General features: G+C 38.4%; 1 protein-coding gene across 1 annotated transcript in view; it reads left to right on the top strand.

The window, feature by feature from the left end:
• OCA2 (OCA2 melanosomal transmembrane protein) overlaps positions 1-19,940 on the top strand; it is a 415,724-nt gene that overhangs the window by 17,074 nt on the left and 378,710 nt on the right. The window contains exon 3 of the mRNA XM_059372062.1: positions 9,995-10,263. Within this exon, the coding sequence (XP_059228045.1) occupies positions 10,016-10,263 (248 nt within the window). The 5' untranslated portion in view covers positions 9,995-10,015. The remainder of the gene's footprint in view (positions 1-9,994; positions 10,264-19,940) is intronic.

Genomic DNA, 19,940 nt, shown 5'->3' with positions numbered 1-19,940 from the left:
CTGTCAAATAAATAAATAAAATCTTTAAAAAAAAAAAAAAAAGGGCGCCTGGGTGGCTCAGTGGGTTAAGCCACTGCCTTCGGCTCAGGTCATGATCTCAGGGTCCTGGGATCGAGTCCCACATCGGGCTCTCTGCTCAGCGGGGAGTCTGCTTCCTCCTCTCTCTCTGCCTGCCTCTCAGTGTACTTGTAATTTCTCTCTGTCAAATAAATAAATAAAATCTTTAAAAAAAAATAAAAACTCAAATGCAGTCACTTAATAGTTAGAGAATTATCCAAATTATCTATTTTATATTGGGTGAATTGTGTTCACTTCTGCTTTTTGAGGAATTGGTCCTTTCATCTGAGTTGCCACATTTATGTGTGTAGAGTTTTTCAGTATTCCATTATTATCCTTTTAATGTCTGTAAGGTCTGTAGTAATGTTCCCCATTTAATTCCTGATATTGGTAATTTCTATTCTCTTTTTTTGTCAGTCATGCTATAGGTGTTTGTCAATTCAGAGAAGAAGCTCTTTGTTTCATTGATTTTCCCTGTTGTTTTTCTGTTTTCTATTTCATTGATTTTCTTGCTCTTATGTTTATTATTTTCTTCTACTTTCCTTAGGTTTATTTTGCTATTTTTCCCCTAGATTATTGAGATGAGAGATTAGATTATTGACTTGAGACCTTTTCTCCTTCCCAATATGAACATTTAATGCTGTAAAATTCCCCCCATCACTGCTTTAGCTTTATTCCACACATTTTGATATGTTGTATTTTCATTTTGTTTGGTTCAGTATAATTTTGGTTTCTCTTGAGACTTCATCTTTGACTTCTGGATTTATTAGAAGTTTTAATTTTAATTTTCAAAAATGTAGACTTTCTGCTTGTTTTTCTATTATTAATCTCTAATTTGATTTGATTAGAGTGTGACTGTAGAACATACTGTGTGGTTTCAATTCTTTTAAATTTCCTGAGGTTTGTTTTATGACCCAAGTTGTAGTATATCTTGGTATATGTTCTTTGGGCACTTAAAAAGAATGTTTTGCTGTTGTTGGGCAGAGTTTTCTACACATATCATTTAGATCTTCTTGGTCAATGATGTTCTTCAGTTCTTCTATATACTTGCTGATTTTCTTTGTAATTGTTCTATTAACTGCTGAGAAAGAAATGAATTCTCTAACAATACAACTGTACATCTCTCTTTCTCCTTTCAGTTCTGTTAGTTTTTCATCACTAATTTTGCAGCTTTGTTGCTTGGTAATACACATTTAAAATTTCCATGTCATTTTGATAAATTGACCCTTTTATTATTATTCTATAAACTCTTTTTCTGTACCTAGACATTTTGTTTACCCTGAAGTTTATCTTATATCAACATAGCCACATGACCTTTCTTTGGATTAACTCTTGAATGATATATGTTTTTCCATCCTTTCACATTTTAGCCTACTTAAATTATTTTTGTAGTTAATTTCTTATAGACTGCACATAGCTGAGTCATGTTTTATAATCCACTCTTCCAACCTCTGTCTTAATTGTTGTATTCAGATCATTTATAGTCAATGAAATTTTAATATGTTAAGGTTGTGGGTTAAGTGGACATATTTTGTAATTCCATTATATCTGTAGTATTTTTAAATTATTATTATTTTTTATTATGTTATTTTAGTCACCATTCAGTACCTCATTAGATTTGGTGTAGTGTTCCAAGATTCATTGTTTACATATAACACCCAGTGCTCCTTGCAATATGTGCCTCCTTAATACACATCACTGGGCCAACCCATCCACCCATCCTCCTCCCCTCTAAAACCCACAGTTTGTTTCTCAGAGTCCAAGTCTTTCATGGTTCATCACCCCTTCTGATTCCACCTCTCCTTCATTTTTTCCCTTCCTTCTCCTAATGTCCTCCATGTTATTCCTTATGTTCTACCAGTAAGTGAGACCACATGATAGTTAAATTTCTCTGCTTGAATGACTTCATTCAGCATAATCTCCAGTCTCATCCAAAAGTTGGCTATTCATCATTTCTGATGGCTGAGTAATATTCCATTATATGTATGGACCTCATCTTCTTTATCTGTTCGTCTGTTGAAGGGCATCTCTGCTGTTTCCACAGTTTAGCTATTATGGACATTGCTATTATGAACATTGGGGTGCATATGTCCCTTCTTCTCATTACATATCTATCTTTGGGGTAAATACCTAGTAGTGCAATTGCCAGGTCATAGGGTAGTTCTAAATTCAACATCTTGAGGAACCTCCACATTGTTTTCCAAAGTGGCTGCGCCAACTAGCATTCCCACAACAGTGTAAGAGGGTTCCCCTTTCTCCAAGTCCTCTTCAGTATTTGTTGTTTCTTGCCTTGTTAATTTTTGCCTTTCTAACTGGCGTAAGGTGGTATCTCTAGTATTTTTAAATGTATCTCTTTTATAGCTTTTTCAAGTGGTTTCCCTAGGTATTAAATTATATATACATTATTTCTCATGGTCTCATAGTGTTATCATTCTGGTACCCTGTGTCTTTTGATTGGACCATTTATATTTAGAATGATTATTGAAAGATAAGAATTTAGGGGCACCTGGGTGGCTCAGTGGGTTAAGCCTCTGCCTTCAGCTCAGGTCATGATATCAGTGTCCTGGGATCGAGCCCTGCATCGGGCTCTCTGCTCCGCCGTGAGCCTGCTTCCTCCTCTCTCTGCCTGCCTCTCTGCCTACTTGTGATCTCTCTCTCTGTCAAATAAATAAATAAAATCTTAAAAAAAAAAAAAGAAAGATAAGAATTTAGTGCCATTGTGTTACCTGTAGAGTTGGTGTTCCTGTTGATGTTCTCTGATCCTTTCTAGTCTTTGTTGCTTTTGGTCTTTTTCTTCTGTCCACCCAAAGTGTCCCTATTGAAAGTTCTTATAGGGCTGGCTTAGTGGTCACAAACTCTACTTTTTGTTTGTCTGGGAAACTCTGTATCTCTCTTTTTATTCTGAATCACAACCTTGCTGGATAAAGAATTCTTGGCTGCATATTGTTTCCACTCAGCACTTTGAATATTTCCTCTACTTCCTTCTGGCCTGCCAGATTTTGGTGGACAGATCTGCTGTGAACATGATCTGTCTTCCTTTGTAGGTTAAGGACTTTTTTCCTTTTCTGGTTTCAGGATTCTTTCCTTGTCTGTGTATTTTATGAATTCAACCATCATATGCCTTGGCGATGGTTTACTTCTGTTAAATTTAATGAGAGTTCCTGTCCTTCTTGGATTTTCATGTCTGTGTCCTTCCCCAGCTATCATTTGTTTGAATAAACTTTTTGTGCCTATATCTCTCTCTTCATTTTCTGGGACTCCTATGATACAAATATTATTGTTTTAATAAGAAACTGAGTTCCCTAAGTCTACCTTCCTAGTCCATTAACTTTAACTCTTCATTTCAGCTTCATTATTTTCCATAATTTAATATTCTGTGTTACTGATTCACTCCTCTGCTTTGTCCACCCTTATTTTTATGGCCTCCACTTGGGATTGAATCTTGGTTATAGCATTTTTAATTTTTAATTTCAGCCTGATTATATTTTAATTCTTTTATCTTTGTAGTAAGGGATTCTCTAGTGTCTTCTCTGTTTTTTCTTTTTTTTTCCAAGCCCAGCTACTATCCATATAATCATTGTTTTAAATTCTAGTTCCAAAATTGTACTTACATTTGTATTGATTAAATAAATCCCTGGCTGTGAGTACTACCTCCTGTTCTTTCTTTTGGGGTGAATTTCTCCATCTTGTCATTTTGTCCAGGAAAGAAAAGAAGAAAGAAAAAGAAAAAACAAACAAACAAAAAAAGCCTAACAAAACCAACAGCAAAACCAAAAAAATTAGATCCTATGTGTGTTTTAACCTGTTGTTAAAAGAATCTAGATCCTAAAATAAGAAAGAAAAAATTAAAAAAAATAGTGAAGTTAACCAAAAAATATATAAAATTAAAAATTAAAAAATTACCATAAAATAACAAAAAAGAAAATAAAGGAGAAAATAACCATAAAAATAAAGAACTAAAGTACAAAGGAGGCTAGATACTATTTTCCTCTAGACCTGAAGATTTGCATCCCTCTACACTCAGTAAACTTTGTGGGAGCAAGTGGTTTATACTGGTCTTCTCGGGGAGGAGCCTGTTGTGCTGATTCTCAGGTGGACTTGCCATAGTGGAAATATGCTTCCAGGGCATTAGGAGGAATGGCTTGGTATAAGAGGCTCCAGACTCCACTAGGTGAAACTCTTTTGCTGCCTGAAGGCTTTCAGTACTGATAGTCAGAATGAATATGGTGGCACCCCATTCTTTCATCCTGGAGCTGAAAATTCACACCCTCCACTCTTTAGTGAGCCCTTACAGAAGAACAATCAATCATTCTTGTCTCCCTGGTTTCATCAGAACCCTGTGTTCTTCCTGCCTGTGTCTGAGCTCTTTTATCTCAAGTGCGTGACTGAGTTTTAAAACTATAAATTTTAGGGACTCCTATGACATAGGCCTTCATTGTTGCTCCTGGGGAGGGTCTCCCCATGATTCTGCCACGTGCTAGACCTGTCCCAGGCAAGATCCCATGACCACACAGTGGTTTGCAGTTTATGGCAATACAGAGCAGAAAGCCCGAAACTAGACTCACTGTTCTCAGCCAGCTTCCATGGTCCTATGCCTGGTAACAGTGCAGCACTTAGGCACCACCCATTCTTCTTGTGACCAGGGGGATCTTCAGACCATGGTGTCACACCTGGGATTCTGCCCCCACTTCACCACCTGGGCACCTTTAAGCCAGGCATGTCTCCCACTGTAGTAGACTTTTAAAAAAAATTTTTAATTTTTTTATAAACATATATTTTTATCCCCAGGGGTACAGGTCTGTGAATCACCAGGTTTACACACTTCACAGCACTCACCAAAGCACACACCCTCCCCAATGTCCATAACCCCACCCCTCTTCTCCCAACCCCCCTCCCCCCAGCAACCCTCAGTTTGTTTTGTGAGATTAAGAGTCACTTATGGTTTGTCTCCCTCCCAATCCCATCTTGTTTCATTGATTCTTCTCCTACCCACTTAAGCCCCCATGTTGCATCACCACTTCCTCATAAGTTCTGATATTGTGCTCTGTTCTTGGTATTCAGAATTATTTGCTATTTGGGTGTACTTGAGGGACAAGACAAATTTAGGATCCTCTAATCTTCTGCCATCTTAATTCCTCCTGGAGATGTATCTTTTTAGTTTTGGCAGATATCACTTTATGTTTCCATTGTGGCCTGAATGATTCAGGAGAGGAGAATTGCAACAGCACAGTCTGAGTCGGTGAGAGTGGGTGGGCTCCAGCGTACCCAGTAGTGTTGCAGGCAGGCATGTACTAAGGAGGCTGGACATTTTATTCTCATTGCTTCTAGTTTTGTCAGTGTGCCAGTTCTGGGACTTTTTGCTCTTGGAGACATTCATCACCCTCACTTTACTCATGTCTAAATCTCAGTTTCTGGCTCATACTTTGGCTCTCAGGTCAGTATCTTCCTGCTGAGTTTGGGAAGCTCTGCCGGGAGATTGATGGAGGTAGAGGGGGCAAGTTGGTACTTCTTCCCATTCCACCCTGCTTTTGGGGGCATCTCTTCTTGGACTCCAGCTTCTTCCAGAAAGGCTCAGCATAGTTTCTGCACTCACCTTCTCCCTCTGCTCCTTAGCTATGGTGGGTTGGAAATTTTCTTGCTGCCACTCTTCTCTAGCCTCTAGATAGCATCTCACCATGTCCATCTCCTGTGTTACCAGTTTCTATGATTATGTATTCAGAGAAGCTTCTATTTCCTTCTTGGACCCTGGCTGACTCAGTTAGTGTAGGAAGGAAGAGGCAAGGGCAATAGCTGAGATTGAAAGGGAGAGAGGACATAATGGATGTTAAAGGAGAAGTTGGAGGAGAACAGGAGTGAAAATTGTCTTGGGAGATATGTTAAAATCACTGGGCAGTTTTAGGACCCAGTGGGAACACTGCATATGGAGGTCACATCAGAATGTCAGGACCACAGAAGGTTCTTTATGGCTATAGTCAGCTGCTTGGATGGTGACACAGGACAGGAAAGCCAGTCTTTTGAGATTTTTCATGGGTAGCATGCAGACCCAAGGGTAGTCCCCATGATCCTCATTGCCTGGTGGTCATTCCCTTTTGTAGTTCCCTCCCCTGAGGGTAGGGTAGGATCTATGACTCACTTCCAAACAGTAAAATAGAGCAAAGACGATGGGATGTCAATCCCATGGTTGTGCTACAATATGTAAAATTTTGTCTTCTTAGTTGACTCACTTTGGAGACTCTTCATTGTTCTTGATGAAGTGGACATGTTTGGGGAGTCCACATGGCACAGAACTTCAGGAATCCTGTAGAAGGTGAGGGTAGCTTCTGAGAGCTCAGTGTGGTCTCTGGTCAACAACTAGCAAGAAGCCAGGGCCTTCAGTCCTGTAGCACCAGCAATTGAATTCTGCCAACATTGGGTCATTCTGGAAGCAGATTTTTCCTGTAGTTGAGCCTCTAGATGATAACACAGCATGATTACACCTTGAAATCCTAAGTAAATGATCCAGTGAAGCCTGCCCCAGAGTTTCTGAGATTATAAATGTGTTGTTTTAAGCTACCAATTTTGTAGTGATTTGTTACGCAGCAATAGCAAACTCACATATTGCTCACATAACAGGTGAGCTTGACACAATGAGTTGGGGCAAATAAGAGGGGAGTCTTTGCTGGACTATGGAATCTCTCAGCTGGGAAAGGGAGTGGGGACAGGGGGTGTTTGGCTGTTGTGGAAGCAGAGAAGTTCTTTTATAAAATATTTTATTTTATTTTATTTTATTTTTCAGTGTTCCAAGATTCATTGTTTATGCACCACACCCAGTGCAGTGCTCCATGCAATATGTGCCCTCCTTAATACCCACCACCAGGATCACCCACTCTTCACCCCACTCCCTTCCAACACCCTCAGTTTGTTTCTCAGAGTCCACAGTCTCTCATGGTTCATCTCCCCCTCCAATTTCCCTCAACTCACTTCTCCTCTCCAACTCTCAATGTCCTCCGTGTTATTCCTTATGCTCCACAAATAAACTAAACCATATGATAATTGACTCTCTCTGCTTGACTTATTTCACTCAGCATAATCTCTTCCAGTCCTGTTCATGTTAATACAAAAGTTGGGTATTCATCCTTTCTGATGGAGAATACTCCATAGTATATATGGGCCATATCTTCTTTATCCATTCATCTGTTGAAGGGCATCTTGGCTCTTTCCACAGTTTGGCGACTGTAGCCATTGCTGCTATGAACATTGAGGTACAGATGGCCCTTCTTCTCACTGCATCTGTATCTTTGGGGGAAATACTCAGTGGCGCAATTGCAGGGTCATAGGGTAGCTCTATTTTTAATTCCTTAAGGAATCTCCACAGTGTTCTCCAAAGTGGCTACAACAACTTGCATTCCCACCAACAGTGTAAGAGAGTTCCCCTTTCTCTACATCCTCTCCAACACTGGTTATTTACTGTCTTGTTAATTTTGGTCATTCTAATTGGGGTAAGATGGTATCTCAATGTAGTTTTGGTTTGAATCTCATGGATGGCTAATGATGAGCATTTTTTCATGTGTCTGTTAGCTATTTGTATGTCTTCTTTGGAGAAGTGTCTGTTCATGTCTTCTGCCCATTTCTTGACTGGGTTATTTGTTTTTTGAGTGTTGAGTTTCAGAAGTTCTTTACCGATTGTGGATACAAGTCCTTTATCTGTAATGTCATTTGAAAATATCTTCTCCCATTCCATTTTGTTTGATGGTTTCCTTTGCTGTGCAGAAGCTTTTAATCTTGATGAAGTCCCCAAAGTTCATCTTGCCTTTGGAGACGTGTTTTGAAATAAATTGCTGTGGCTGATGTCGAAATTGTTACTGCCTATGTTCTCCTCTAGGATTTTGATGGATTCCTGTCTCAGTTGAGGTCTTTAATCCATTTAGAGTTTGTCTTTGTTTATGGTGTAAGAGAATGGTCCAGTTTCTTTCTTCTGTGTATAACTATCCAATTTTCATAGCACCATTTGTGGAAGAGACTGTCTTTTTTTCTACTGGATGTTTTCCCCCCTGCTTTGTCAAAGATTAGTAGACCATAGAGTTGAGGGTCCATATCTGGGATCTCTACTCTGTTCCATTGATCTATGTGTCTGTTTTTGTGTCAGTACTGTGCTTTCTTGATTATCACAACTTTGTAATATAACTTGATATCAGGCAACGTGATGTCCCCAGCTTTGTTTTTTCTTTTTCAACATTTCCTTGGTGATTTGGGGTCTTTTCTGGTTCCACACAAATTTTAGGATTTTTTTTTTAGCACTTTGAAAAATGCCATTGGTATTTTGATCACGTTGAAAGTATAGATTGATCTGGGCAACAGAGACATTTTAACAATGTTTATTCTTCCAATCCATGGGCAAGGAATGTTTTTCCATCTTTTGTGTGTTCTTCATTTTTCTTTATAAGTTTTCTGCAGTTCTTAGAGTATAGATCCCTTACCTCTTTGGTTAGGTTTATTCCAAAGTATCTTAAGGATTTTTGTGGTATTATAAATGGAACCAATTCCCTAATTTCTCTTCCTACAGTTACATTGTTAGTGTATAGAAAAGGAACTCATTTCTGTGAATTGATTTTGTATTCTGCCACATTAGTGAATTGATGTATGAGTTCTAGTGATTTGGGGGTGGAGTCTTTTGTTTTTTCCATGTAAAGTATCATGTCACCTGTGAAGAGAGAGAGTTTCACTCCTTCCTTGCCAATTTGAACACCTTTTATTTCTTTTTGTTGTCTGATTGCTGTTGCTAGGACTTCCAGTACTATGGTGAATAATATTGGAGAGAGTGGGGATACTTGTCGTGTTCCTGATCTAAAGGGAAGTATTCTCAGCTTCAGTCTCATAATCTGAATCATTATTTTAAATGCAAATATGAGAGCATTAACTCATAGGTAGAATCAGGAAAGTTGTAAAATTTGTATTCTGTAGTTCATACATGCATGTGGATTTTGTACTTACTAGACAATGGAAACAATTGCATGAAACTAAAATGTTTTTTAATTTTTGATAGAGGCACATTCTACTAACACTCTACCTTCTCCTTACTGATGAGTGAGCCACAAAGAATGGCAGGCCCATGTATTGTACCGATTCCAACTATGGGTTGTGAACATTGCTTCTCATTTTGCAAATCCTCCTTAACCAAAGCTCACAATGAATTTTGGCTTCATAGCAACCCTTGATAGCAAACCATTCTGCTGCAAATCAGAGGTCATTGCTGGGGTCATGGGAAGCTGGCAAATGTAAAAGAATAAAATGGTAATGGTTATAAATGTAATCCAAAGAGTAGGACCTCATAACTTTTTTTTAAAATTTCACTTTCAATTACTGTATTACTTTCAATGAGTAATTGTTTTCATTTTTATAATAAGTATTATTATTTTCTCATTGCAAAAGTATTAATTTGCTGGATGCAAAAACCCATAAAACCATAACATAGTCAGAAAAAAAGGAGAAAGCCCTTACCACACAGAGATGGTCATGTTTTGGAGGCTGGGTCTTTCTGGTGTCCCGTTCTATGCATATGCTATGTATATATTTATTTCAAGAAAAATATCCTGCTCTATCCGTGTTTTTCTGTATCCTTAATATTTCCCACTATAAATCAGTATCCTTTTAGAGCATTTTTAGTTGTATAGTATTTTATACTATGCACATATTGTAACTTACTTACCTAATGCTTTCTTGTTGAATACTTAGGTCATGACTAGTGTGAAATGTGCTACAATGTTCATCCTTAGAGTTGAGCATACACTGTTTCCCATGTGATATAGAATGCTGGAACACTGGAAGGGCTCCATTATAAGAGGCCAAAAAATAACAAGGGTAGAGAGAGACTGACTGGATTCCATATGGATTCCTCAAGGTGCAAACAATATTCCCAGTTTGCTTTTCATCAAGAGTGCTTTCTTTCTGACTGACCTAGTGAGAAGAGTGACAACAGAACATGCATCTAGAGAACAAAGATGGTGGGCTGACCTCTGGTGTGCTGGAGATGGAGTTACATCAGACATCTGCTCCCATGTGTGCTGCCCTGGGAACGCCAAAGCTGGCAGGACCTGCCACCAGCAACTACAGGCTACAGCGTGGAGTCAACAGGGAAGACCCCTCAACCCCCTACCCCAGCAGGGCAGCTGGAAAGAGCTGCTGGGCTTCTGTGGACCAAGATTTTGACTCATTTCTCACAGAGCAGAGGTGAATTTATAAGAATTTTATCTTATAAATGTGGAATTCAGAAATACTGGATTTTTTGTAAGCATTGTTCCTCCATTTTTTTGTGGGAAAATTTTCAGATATTATGCAAGAAATGCAAGAATACTCTAACACTTTCCTGGCCTATTTTGAATGAATGCTCTTTCTAAAATGTGGCTAATATAACTCTAAAACTCTAAAAACTCTATAAAAATAGAGATGTTTGCATGAAATTTGCATTTGCTATATTATTTTAAGGAATTAAAATTATTACATGACTTTAAAAAGTAGAGTATTTATATACTTATATATAAAATATTCTCATATGTAAGCATATGCTTATATATAAGATATATATACATATAAGAATATATATATATGTCTTAGAACATACATTGTCTTACAAATAGGTCAAGTAAATCAGTTGAATATCGTTTTTCATGTTAGAAAAATCTAGATTACATTAAAAGGAACTTTTGATAAACCCTTAAATATTTACCAGAGTAAAACCAATGAATAGATATAAAAAGCATCCTATAAGGGTCAATTCATACCCATGTAGGGACATACTGTTTACCCTGCAGATCTGGGTATCCTCGTCCCCACAGGCAATAAGTCCTGCTCAGAGCAGTTGCTCAGCCAGAACTTGACCCACACAGTACCAGTGGTCTAATGTTGAAAAAGGCAAGCCTCATAAAAATACATTGAAGTGTGGTGTACAGCCCCACCACCTGCCATGATCCTGTCCCCTCCTCCTTTCTAGGGTAGCACCTATCCCAGTTTACTGTTGATATCACCAATGTGCATATTCATACTATTACTGTTTATGTATCACTAAATAGTATGTGCTCTTGTCTTGCAAGTGGTTAAACATTGACTTGATTTTTTTTTTTTTTTGTGTGTCCAACTTGTTTTTTGGGATTTGTCAGTGTGGCTCCCTGTAGCTCTTGTTAATTCATATGGGGTGCTCACTTAAAACGTCAGTATCTGAATATCCCACAGTTTATATATCTTCTCCTGTAGGTAGCCATTCAATGTCTACCCCACTCCCTAGTATTTTGCTATTAAAAACTGCTTACAATGCATTTTCTTGTATAGATTTTTGGGGGTATGAGTTGGGGGGGATTCTCTAGAGTACCTTTCTACTTGATAACAAGTGTTGGTTCCTAAAATGTCTGCACCTTAGGATTTATTAGATGTACCAGATTCATAATTGTGTCAGTTTACCCTCTCACCTTTCCAATGTTTGGTGCCAGGGGACTTTAACATGAGAAGATGTGATACATGTGATATGCTATGTCATGATTTGCAAGGAAGTTTGTATTTCCTTGTTGACCAGGAAAGCAGACTTTCTTCCCACTTGTTTACTAAGCAGTTAAGTTTGTTTTTCATAATGTGCCATCTTGTACATTTTGCTCAGTTTTCCAATGATTTGTTTATACTTTTCTCTCTCTCTCTCTCTTTTTTCTTAAGATTCTTCATATTAACCCTCTTTGGTCCTGTGTTGCAGGGTCTTCTCCAAGCCAGAAGATCATCTTTTCTTTTTATTTATGATTTTTAAAAAATTTATTTATTTATTTTAGAGAGAAAGAAAGAGAGAGAGAGAGCGTGCACAGGTGGGAGGGTCAAAGGGAGAGGGAGAGAGAACCTGCAGATACCATGCTGAGCATGGAGCCCAGTGTGGGGTTTGATCCCATGATCCTGAGATCACAACTTGAGTTGAAACCAAAAATCAGATGCTCAACCAATTGTGCCACCCAGGTGCCCCATTTATGTTTTATTTTAATAACGTATTAAGATGATTATATTTGTAAATATTTCATGGTTTTGTGTTCTTTTGGGGGGCTAGTATTTCAAAGCTCAGATATTTATAAGAACTCAACTTTCTCTTTGATTTCACAAAAATTTCCTCCTGTTTTCTAAAAGTTTTAAACTTTGCTCTTTAGATTTAGTCCTTTACCAACCTGGAATTTATTTTTAAATCACCCTTCTTTTCCTTCTCTTCTTTCATCTTTCTCTCTTTAGGGCTTAAAAATATAATAATACATACCAAAAAATAAAAACCAAACCCAGTACAGTTTTTGATAACAATTTTAGGTCTGAAATGCAAGAATAATTCAGGGCATCATTGGAAGGTGAAGGAGGACCGCCAGAATCTCCATGTAGGATTGGATTACGGCAGACTGTAGGGAAGCTGGGGCTGGAGATCTTCTCTGGAAGCTGTATTGACCTCAGCTATCTCTTGCCAGAATAATGGTGCAGATCCCAAACACAAACTTCATCATGTGGGTTGTAGGGTGGTAGTCTAACTCTTTATGCCAGTGCAGGCTTGGCTGCCAGCTAACTTAGGGGTCTCATGGGTCACCTACCTCTCGTCCTTCCAAAGGTTTCATGACTCCAGTGTGGAAGCTGGTCATAAGCTTCTGCCACCTCATGTCTGCTAACATCTCACCAACAAACTGGAGGTCAGAGTCACATCCTGTGCTCTGAGAGTCACCAGATAGGATGCAGGTTGCAAATGTGAATTTCAGGTAAAAATGAGTATTTGGGGGGAAGTTCTTGTACTAAAAAATTATTTGTAGTTTATCTGTCACCAAATTTGGCTGGGCACTCTATTTTTATTTGCTAAATCTGACCACCTGTTGCTCAGGATATGCTCCTCTCTGGAGACTAGAGCTCCCGTGAGCTAGCAGTGGCCTGCCATATGTCCTATGACAGCCCTGCTAGCTGGGCGGTGCAAAAAAGTCCTACATGATGAAGGCAGGTCCCAGGGCCAGTAGAGATGAGCACTCTTGAGCCACAACTTCTCCTGCTGAGCTTGTTCCAGGAGATAGAGCAATAGTAATCAGGAAACCTATAGAGACAGCTCATAGAAGACCTGGGAGGATATCTATTGGCTAGTTCTCCTATGATGTGGGCCCAGAGGAGAAGGACCAGCTCGGTGTGAGTGTCTGTGTGAGTACAGAGTGTTTAGTGCTATTCATATGTGCACTTACGTGAGTCCCTGAACCAACATGCTCCTCCTGAACAGGCATGTGCTAGTGTTGTGTGGTCACCCCAGATGCATCTTTTTAAAGGTTATTTGTGGGATTCATTACATTTTGCATTTCTTATTTAATGAAAATAAGTATGAAATGAAAAGAGATGTGTTCATATTGATGATAAAACAGAGATTTTTAAACTTAATGGAGATGAAGCAAGATGGAAATCACTGGATATGCAAAAAACAACCAACTCTTTAGCTTCAGAGAATTTAAAACTCAGTATTACAGGTTAGTTTATGAAGAGAATGAAAGGAAAGAATGTTCTGAGATGCTACAAATACATTGCTTAAGCAATTTTGCTGAAAAGGTTATTTGGGATTTCATATTTTTGAACTCTCTGAGAACATTCCCCTTGGAAACAGATCATTTGCTGTTAATTCTGAATGGAAGGGAAGGAGGCAGAGGTTTGCAGCCTTTTGCACCCCTTTTGTCCTTTCACTTCCAGGAAGTCTAGGGGCAGTTTCTGGGATCAGTTATATCACCTGTGTACAAACTGGTTAGTAAATGTTTCCCCAAAACTGTTAAAATCTTTGTGAAACAAGGCAGGATATCGATAATGTGACTATCATATCATTAATACAACCCTGTTTTGTATCCTGTAGTTTTGTAGAAAGTTCTGAAATCAAATAGTGTGAGTCCTCCAACTTTGTTCTCCATGTTGCTTTGGGTATTCTGGGCCCTTTGCCTTTCTGTATAAATACTATCACAACTATGTCAATTAAAAACACTCTGCTGGCATAAACATTCGGGGGCACGTGCCCCTTTGGATCACTACGTTTGTATCTTTAGGGTAAATACCCAGTAGTGCAATTGCTGGGTCATAGGGAAGTTCTATTTTCAACATTTTGAGGAACCTCCATTCATTTTGATTGGAACTGCGCTGAATCTATATGATGAGTTCAGGGGGAATTTGTATCTTTTTTAAAAAATTTAATTTAATTTTCCAGTGTTCCAAGATTCATTGTTTCACACCCAGTGTTCCATGCAATACGTGCCGTCATTGATACCCACCACCAAGCTCACCCACCCCTCACCCCCCTTCCCTACAAAACTATCAGTTTGTCTCTCAGTGTCCACATTCTCTCATGCTTCCCCTAATTCTCCAGTTTCCCCTAATTAACTTTTCCTTTCCTTTTCCTAATGTCCTCCATGTTACTCCTTATGCTTCACATGTAAGTGAAAACATATAATTGACTTTCTCTCCTTGACTTATTTCACTCAGCATAATCTCCTCCAGTCCTGTTCATGTTGATACAAAAGTTGGATATTCATCCTTTCTGATGGCTGAGTAATATTTCATTGTATATATTGATCATATCTTCTTTATCCATTCATCTTTTGAAGGGCATCTTGGCTCTTTCCACAGTTTGGTGATTGCGGCCATTGCTGCTATGAACATTGGGGGTACAGATGGCCCTTCTTTCATTACATCTGTATCTTTGGGGTAAATACCCAGTAGTGCAATTGCAGGGTCATAGGGTAGCTCTATTTTTAATTTCTTGAGGAATCTCCACACTGTTCTCCAAAGAGGCTGCACCAACTTGCATTCCCACCAGCAGTGTAAGAGGGTTCCCCTTTCTCCACATCCTTTCCAACACTTGTTATTTCCTATTCTGTTGATTTTGGCCATTCTAACTGGTGTAAGGTGGTTTCTCAGTGTGGTTTTGATTTGAATCTCCCTGATGGCTAATGATGATGAACATTTTTTCATGTGTGTGTTAGCCATTTGTATGTCTTTGGAGAACTGTCTGTTCATGTCTTCTGTCCATTTTTGGACATGATTATATGTTTTTTGGGTGAGTTTGAGGAGTTCTTTCTAGATCTTGGATATCAGTCCTTTGTCTGTAGTGTCATTTGTGAATATCTTCTCCCATTCTGTGGGTTGCCTCTTCATTTTGTTGACTGTGGACATTGCTGCTATGAACATTGGGGTACATATGGTCCTTCTTTTCACTATATGTGTATCTTTGGTATAAATACTAGGCACTAGGTATTTCTTCTGTGGACACTCCAGGTGCAACCACCTTTCCAGCAACTTAATGCATTCACCAACTTGGAAGCTCTCCCAACCTTTTAGTTTTTTTTTTTTTTTTTAACAGAGATTCTGTTATGTAGACATGATTGACTAAATCATTGGCCATTGGTGATTGAACTCAACCTCCAGCCCTTCTTTTCTTTCTTTACACTGAGCTGGACTTCCTCTGAGTTAGAAATCAGCCTGAGGTAAAACTTTAAGTTTTCTCAGGAATTTTTTGAGCATTTGTCTGGCCTGTGTATATGTGTGTCTTTCTAAATTTCCTTGTATACATGGCTGCTTTTGAGTATCCTAATTTCTCCGAGACTTTTACCCCAGTTTCTTCTCTGGCCTTAGATGATTTATTGTGTATCTCCACTTGTAGTCTGTTGCCCCAGGTGTTTGTGGGTTTGTAGCCCATCTTGAAGTTTTTATGAAGAGGTCCTGCTGCTTTTCCCGCTTGCATTTTGAGGTATGTGAAACAGAGATGAACAAATTTCAGCATGCATGAGTCTCTCAAATAGCCCCCAGACAACTTAGAATGGACATACTCAATATGTTTTAAGTGAAGTCTTTCTTGTTCCCTCTAATTTGAAGGATTAGGGGAACTGAGAAGAAGACTGCCACCTGCTTAAGACTCAGATCATCTCCATACCAGGGAGGGTATGGGTCAAAGCAAGTAAAATGTCCCCAAACTTTCCTAGCCTTTTGAAAATGCTTTTTATTGTTCAGGGTTTTGTTTATTTGCTGTAAACCTTTGACAGTTTTCCAGAGCACCTACAAAGTTGCTTCAGAAAACTTCTGGTCCATCCTTCCTTCCTTCCTTCCTCCCTTCCTTTCTTTCTCTCCCTTCCTTCTCCTTTCCTTCCTTTTTTCTGTCCATCTTTCTTTCTATGTTTCTGTGGAGGAATGAAGGCATAGAGCTTCCCAGATTGCCATTTTTCTCTCTTTTTTATTCTGAGGAGTCATTTTACTGTCTGGAGAATTATTAATTGATAGACTTTCTCTCTGAACATGGTTTTGAGCCACTCCAGTGAAATTATTTCATTTGTTAATTTAGATTTTGTTAACATATAGTGTAATATTGGTTTCTGTAGTAGAGTTCAGTGATTCCTCACTTACATACAACACCCAGAGCTCATCACAACAAATGCTTTCTTTAATACCCATTACCCACCTAACCCATCCCTCACCCACTTCCTTCCATTAATCCTCAGTTTATTCTCTGACGTTAAGAGTCACTTATGGCTTCTTTACCTCTATCTCTCTTTTTATCTTTTTTTTTTTTTTTTAATATGTTCAGTTGGCCACCGTATAGTACATCTTTAGTTTTTGATGTAGTGTTCAATGATTGATTAGTTGCATATAACACCTAGTGCTCATCACAACGTGATGAGTTGTGTTCTCCTTAATATCCATCACCTAGTGTTCTCCTTAATATTCATCACCTAGTTACCCCCTAACCTTACTCCCCTTCCCTCTGAAACCCTCAGTTTGTTTCCCAGAACCAGAGTCCACAGTCTCTCATAGTTCATCTCCCTCTCTGATGTCTCTCCCTTCAGTTTTTACTCTCTTCCCCTATGGTCCTCCATGCTATTCTTTATGTTCCACATATGAATGAAACCATATGATAATTGTCTTTCTTTGCTTGACTCCTTTCACTTAGAATAATCCCCTCCAGTGCCATCCATGTTGATGCAAATGGTGGGTATTACTCCTTTCAGGTGGCTAAATAATATTCCATTGTGTATATGGACTGCATCTTCTTTATCCATTCATCTGTTGAAGGGCATCTTCTACAGTTTGGCTATTGTGGACATTGCTGCTATGAACATTGGGGTGCACATGCCCCTTCTTTTAACTGTGTGTATCTTTGGAACAAATACCTAGTAGTGCAATTGCCGGGTCATAGTGTAGATCTATTTTTAACATCTAGAGGAACCTCCATACTGTTTTCCAGAGTGGCTCTATCAACTTGCCTTCCCGCCAACAATGTAAGACGGTTCCCCTTTTATCCACATACTTGCCAACATTTGTTGTTTCCTGTTTTGTTAATTTTTTCCTGTTCTAATTGGTTCAAAGGTGGTATCTTATTGTGGTTTTGATTTGAGTTTCCCTGATGGTTACTGATGTTGAACATTTTTTTCATGTGTCTGTTAGCCATTTGTATGTATTCTTTGGAGGAGTGTCTGTTCATGTATTCTGCCCATTTCTTGACTGGATTATTTGTTTTTTGGGGTGTTGAGTTTGAGAAGTTCCTTACTCCCTTTTTTCTTCCCCCCTTCTCATATGTTCATTTGTTTTCTTTATTAAATTCCACATATGACAGAGGATATATTATATATCTCCAAATAAGAATGAGATTATGCCATTTGTGACAACATGGATGGACCTAGAGGGTATTGTGCTAATTAAAACAAGTCAGACTGAGAAAGAGAAATACTATATGACTTCATTCATATGTGGAATCTAAAAAAAAAAAAAAAAAAAAAAAAAAAGAGAGATGAATAAACAAAGCAGAATCAGACCTATAACAAATTGGTAGTTACTGGGTGGGGGGAGGTGGAAGAAGGGCAAAGTGGGTGAAGGGAAGTGGGAATTACAGGCTTCCCATGAATAAGTCATGGGAATTGTAATAGTATTGTATGGTAACAGATGGTAGCTACACTTGCGAGCATGTTAAGCATAGCATAACATATAAGCTTGCTGAATCACTAATGTTGCATACCTGAAACTAATGTAATATTGTGTGTTAACTATCCTAAAAAAAAGAGAGAAAAATGATTCAGCTCTTTTTTTTTTTTTTCCAATAACTGCTCTTTGGATTGTTTTAGATTGGTTAATTTTTAAAGTTCTGAAAATATTATTCTGACAATTTTTGCCTGTTTTCTTAAAATTTTTATTTATTTTTAAAATTTCTTTTCAGTGTTCCAGAATTCATTGTTTATGCACCACACCCAGTGCTCCATGCAATATGTGCCCTCCATAATACCCACCACCAGGCTTATCCAACCTCCCACTCCCCCTCCCCTTCAAAACCCTCAGATTGTTTTTCAGAGTCCATAGTCTCTCATGTTTGTCTCCCCCTCCGATTTCCCCCAACTCCCTTCTCCTCTCCATCTCCCCATGTCCTTCGTGTTATTTCTTATGCTCCAAAAATAAGTGAAACCATATGATAATTGACTCTCTCTGCTTGACTTATTTCACTCAGCATAATCTCTTCCAGTCTCAACATTGCTTTATATGGAAGAGAAAATTTTTACCAGTTCTTACTCTGCCATTCCTACTCTTATCTCCTATTGATTTTATTTGAAAGAAAATCTCATCTCATAAAGATGACATTTTTGAGATACTAATTGTAAGTACTTTTCTGTCTCTGCAAGAGTACAGGTAGTTTGGGTTTGGCTTAGAAACAAGTCATTGTTCACATTTGTATTTCAGGCTAGAATTAAAAAAAATGCATAACATCAGGGTAGCAGCTTGCAAGGCTGAGAGGGAAGTGCTGGCCTGGCTGGGCACTGCTTGCAATGTTCCACTGAGAGGGTATGTCAGCATTGCTCAAGAGATGCCCATGTAGGTGGTATGAAATAGAACTCTGGTATTCAATCCTGGGCAGACATGCTGAGGACCTATAGCTCCCACTTGCCAGCACACCTGAGGAGTCTCACAGAGATCAGAAAAGTAAAATGTGAGGACTTTGTAGGACAGATAATAAAGAGAGCACTAGAAGCTTGTACAGTGCCCCCAGGTTGTGGTGGAAGCAGCACAGTTATGATGAGAGGCATGTAGGTGTGAGCTTGTTCTCATAACCTTTTCAACATGGAGTGCAATTGTGTGTGTGTGGCATTTCTTTGAAGGGGAACAACTCTCCTAATCAGGAGTTTGAACCTTCAATTAAATGAATGTAGACAAAAATAGACTGTTTAAAATAGGCGAAGGCTGAGCAACTACCAATTGGCATTCCATTCTCCCATTTATCAAATGAATGGGGGACCCACTTTTAGAACCCGAGTTAATTAATTGCTAAACATGTGGAAGTGATATGGTTGGGTATTCCTAACTCTGCTCAAACATTCTTCCTTCTCAGATGGTATTTGCTCTTCCCTCCCTTAGGTCAATATGATGGAAAATCCGCAAAAGACTATTATCGGGAAGCAAAAAACATTGTGAAGTCTTTAAAACTTATTCTCCTTTTTACATAGTTTTATGTAGAATATCATTTAATCTCCTTAGTTACTTAGATTCACGAGTGGTTTTAGCTTATTCTTTTGCTCACTTTGGGCTTATTTCTAGGCTTTCACAAATTATTATTTTGAAATAATTTTAATCTTACAGAAAATTTATGGAATAATATGAAAAACTCCTGTATACCCTTCATCTAAAAACTTCAGTCAGTTTTGCCAACTCTCTGAATGGTGCTTAGCCTTTATAGCAAAGGATTCAATTCAGAAGCACATATTGCATTTTGTTGTGATGTTTCTTTTTATCTCCTTCAGTCTGGAACTTTTTTTTTTTTTTTTTTTTAATCGCTTCTTAACTTTCATGATGTTGAAAGTTTTGAAGACTAGGATCTGGTTATTTTATTTTATTTTATTTTTTTAAAAGATTTTATTTATTTATTT

Source organism: Mustela nigripes, chromosome 13 (genome assembly GCF_022355385.1).
Source record: "Mustela nigripes isolate SB6536 chromosome 13, MUSNIG.SB6536, whole genome shotgun sequence".
NCBI lineage: Eukaryota > Metazoa > Chordata > Mammalia > Carnivora > Mustelidae > Mustela > Mustela nigripes.
Note: the sequence above shows the minus strand (reverse complement) of the source record. Positions and strands in the feature narration are given on the sequence as shown.